The 4273-nt window shown below is 39.2% G+C and overlaps 1 protein-coding gene across 6 annotated transcripts in view; it reads left to right on the forward strand.

The window, feature by feature from the left end:
- Positions 1–2785, forward strand: part of COBL (cordon-bleu WH2 repeat protein) — a 186994-nt gene extending 184209 nt beyond the window's left edge. For all 6 annotated transcript variants that reach the window (XM_019540888.1, XM_019540897.1, XM_019540913.1 and 3 more), the window contains one exon: positions 1430–2785. In XM_019540888.1, the coding sequence (XP_019396433.1) occupies positions 1430–1447 (18 nt within the window). In that variant the 3' untranslated portion in view covers positions 1448–2785. The remainder of the gene's footprint in view (positions 1–1429) is intronic.
- The last annotated feature ends 1488 nt before the right edge of the window (positions 2786–4273 follow it).

The raw sequence follows: 4273 nt of genomic DNA on the forward strand, positions 1-4273 counted from the left end.
TTTTTTTTTTTTTTAATAATTGCTTTGTCAGTGTGCATAGTGAGAGAGGTCATTAGCTATATTAGTCTTAAGTCTAGCGGAAGGCAGTGTAGATTGGTACCTTTATAGAATAAGTCAGAGATGTATGGCATAAGCTTTCATAAGCAGAGGGTTTACTTCATTACATGCAATGAAGAGACTGCAGGAAGCAGAGTGGTATTCACATTTCCAAAGTCAACATGTAGCATAAAACCTGTTTGATTAAAACCTGGTTTTAAAGCATATTTAATTTTATAGCTTTTTAATGCAAGATTTGTTTTTTCCCACATAGAAAGTTCTGTCTGTTATAATGCTTCTTTTCATGGCTGTGCACATGTACGCAGGGTGCTGTCAGTTTTTTAGAAATAAATAGGCCATATTGTTTCTCAGTTTCTGCATGTAGCTCCTATTGACTTCACCTGAGACTTGTATAGGCAGGTAGAGGGCACCATATGGTTCCTGACTGAATTTTGGTGCTGCATATTTAGTTTCCCTCGTGTCATATACACCAAGGAATCATTCTTTGTAAATGAAATGCATGCTTTCTTCTGGCTGAAGGAAAAGCTACCAGTACAGACAGAAGCACATGCATTATTTTAACTCTTGGCTGTCATAAAAAGAAAAAGAAATACAAAGTGATCACAGCATAGACAAAGGAATAAGATAATTCTATTGATATTAGAAATGAAATTAAAAGATGTTCCTGCCTATCTAGGGCCAAGTTCTCCACTGTTATTAGTGAGCAAAACACTATTTTCACATCAGCACAACTGCATCCATATGACCTCTGTTTTTAAAAGTGGTGTGTGTGCAGATGTGTGTATGTATTAGGTCTTATATCACAGACAGGTCGGGGCCTTTCCATTAGCCTTGGTTCAGGAAACATCCCTATTTCAGAAGAGCACTTAAATGCGTGTTTAGAGTTAAGCATATGCTTTAGTGTTTTCATGACTAGGGATGAACTATAAACAAATGTTTAAGTATTTTCCTGTATTTGAGCCTATGGGAGTTCTCCGCATCTAGGGAAGGAAAAAACTCATTCTTGTGACCTATTACAACTAACCAATACAGCTTATATTTTCACTGCTCAGCACTGAATGCACATGATCAGCGTTTGTGATCAGTCCAATGTTAAATAAATCCATGGAGAAAATCATCACATGATGTAGAAGTGGACATCCATCAAGCTGACGGAGAAATCTTGATCTGACCACATGTAGTCCACATAAAGGAAAAGGCATGAAATTCACACTGTGGATTACTCAATGCAGTCTATTTGCTTGGCTCTAATAAAGAGAGGTGATTTAAAAATAATAATAAAATAGCCCCACAAGAGAATATTTGGTTAGTAAAGTCAGCAGTTGGAAGTTTAAAAATATCTTGAGTGATTATTTGCTTTTCTTTGTTACAGGTCCCTCTGCTAGTTTGAATCGTGGATAAAGAACAAGTAATTGGAAAATATAACCCCACATGATCCCATGATCATCATTCAAGACTGAAGTGGCAAAGAACATCAAGAAGTTCAGTTTATTCCCCTGTCTACAGGCCAAAATAAGTTGCAGTTAATCTTCTTTTTGTTCCGGCAAAATAGTTCTAAGGGAAAAAATACATTGCTTTGCTGCACAGCTTCTGTGCCAAGAAACTGCATTTTGCCTCTGAATATTTAAGGTTGCCAATAAACCATTCTTGTTGGCAGGTTAATAAGAATATAAACACTGTGTAGTCCTGCTTTAATACTTAATTATGTTTATGGGCTAAATTAAAAGACTTTTTGCTAGCTCTCTGAAATGTAACACATTCATTTTTAAGTTGTTTTAAAATATGTAACTGTTTCAAACATTTATTTGCTTCTTGCTCTTTGATTTGGAAGATGGTTATAAGCAATAAGGGGGGGGAAGTAGAATAAAGATCCATCACATTTATTTGTGAAAAAATAATCACAAGGAAAAAGTTATGATACATTCTGAAAGGCCTTAATTGCCATATACTGAAGTCACTGTTTTTTCTAATTAGGTGAACTCTCTTTCTAGAACATTCACTATACACATAGTCAATACTGAATGTGAGGCGGTGTACTATTGAGAAGTTACTTATGGGATATATGACGTATAGAATACGAACCTGCAGAGATATACTGAACCCTAGTAACATTTGTGATGTTCTTCCAACATTGAAAGATTAAATTAAGGAAAAATAAAGGGACCTTCATCTACAGCAAGGACTGTGAGGGATTTAGAATGCTGCTTAGAGATTCAAAAAATATGGGAGTCCTTCATGCCCACCCAAATGCCGCAGTGTTCACTCACATCTGTAAGAACAGGACTAAGTCCCCAAGCTGGTATAAATTGAATATAATCTGGTCCCTCTCATTCTTCATGGCTGTAGCACACCGCTTCACAGGTATTTATAGTAGTAGATTTTAAAAATATTAACTACTTTCGTAGTTGTCATTGTATATATTTTGAAAATATTTTGTTAAATTTAAATGATAACTTAAAAAGGACAAATCAAATTGTCTTTTTTCATATTTCCTATATTGTAATGAAACTGAGGAAGTGAAAGTTTGTACATTTAAATTTTTGATAATTACCAGACCAGAATGGAAGTTGCTTGTTTTTGTTCAGAGCTGGGATTTAAAAACATAGATGTGTAATGTAATGTTAAAAAAGAGAGAGAATATATAGCCACCTGCACTTAGTTACTGTATATTATATATTGTAAAATACTGATATCTGTTAGTGCCACAAATAAAGAAAATGTTACAAGATCTGCAGGAGCCCTGTACCTAACATTTTACAATTACAGAACATACTAGTTGTGGATAAAAGACAACAGCAGTGTGTTGTGTTCCATTTCTTCATATACATTGGATCAAGCTAGAAAAAGGTAGGCCTGTGCGAAACGGCTAGTATTCGCTTCAGATTCAGCCGATTCGGGGGACAGTTATTTGATTCACTGTTTTGAATAACTATCCAGAATTGATTCAGCCGAATCTGATTCGGCGATTCGGGCAGGTAATGAGGTAATTTCCTCACTATGGAATCAGGCATAGTATGAAATCAGGCATAGACTGTGTACACACTTTCAGCTGATCTTAGAGAATTCTCTCAGGTTTGTCTCCTGGTAGAAAAACTTACCTGGAGATGCTGAACAGACATTTGAATGCAAAGCCCTTGATGAGCAGAGAGCTTGCAATGCTGACATTGCACAGCTGGGGTTCATGTGGACACACCTCAATGTGCTCTGCAGATTCCCCTCATCATCTTGGAGATAGATGGCAGCAGTACAGGGCAGCCCTTATTGGCTGACCCAGATTGCTCAGGGTCAGCACAATGTGGGATTGTAAAGGGCTCATGGTCTTTCTGTTTGCTTGATGCACCAGAGTGACACACAGTCTTCCAGGGGGAGAGTAGGTGCAAAGCACCCTGGGATGCTGGAGGACTATCCTGTGACTTCTCTCAGAACAGAACGTGTACAGACATTTGCTCTGCCAGGAGAAACTTTCCTGGAACTGATTTATTCCTGGTTGTTCCTGGGTTATTTTTCTCCTGGAGCAGCCATTTTGCCCAGGGAAAACAATCCTGAACATCCATTTACTCGCGGTGTCTCCTGCAAGAGCATCAACACTCCCATGAGAAACTAAATGACAGTATGTGGCCATAGTAACATGACATCATGCTGTTCCTCAACTAGCAAGTCTCAGTTAAGATCCCCTTTTGGGTAAATGGGTTGCCCTTGTTACGTGTTAGCTTTTGGGGCTTTAAAATTTCTCAAAGTGTTCTACAGCATTAATTGCAGAACATTACAGGTGCCCTCAGATAAAAAAATTTGCTCACTCAGGACCTAATACGACTAGCTGTTACTCACAGACATACCAGTAGTACCAGTGGGTGCGTCTACATGTGCATTTAGTCATCACTAGGTTTACTGCACATTAAGCTAACATGCAGTAAGCAAATTTGGGTAGGCGTCTACACATGCAGGGACCTGGCCTTCCAGCCCCATCACCTCTGGGTCTGCTGCACCAGCCAGAACTGGTAGCAGTGCTTGGACAATGAGCAGTGGGTCAATGCCTTTCGCATGACCTGGGCACTTTCACCTACCCGTTTTTTCCAGCTGTGGCCCCGCATGGAGCGCCAGGACATTGGCATGTGCCTGGTCCTCCCCGCCGACACCCGTCTGGCTCTGGCACTGCTCAAGCTGGCCACTTCCACCAGCCTGCGGTATGTAGGGCACTTGTTTGGAGTGGACAAGG

Source organism: Crocodylus porosus, unplaced genomic scaffold, assembly GCF_001723895.1.
Source record: "Crocodylus porosus isolate Cpor-Errol unplaced genomic scaffold, CroPor_comp1, whole genome shotgun sequence".
Lineage (NCBI taxonomy): Eukaryota > Metazoa > Chordata > Crocodylia > Crocodylidae > Crocodylus > Crocodylus porosus.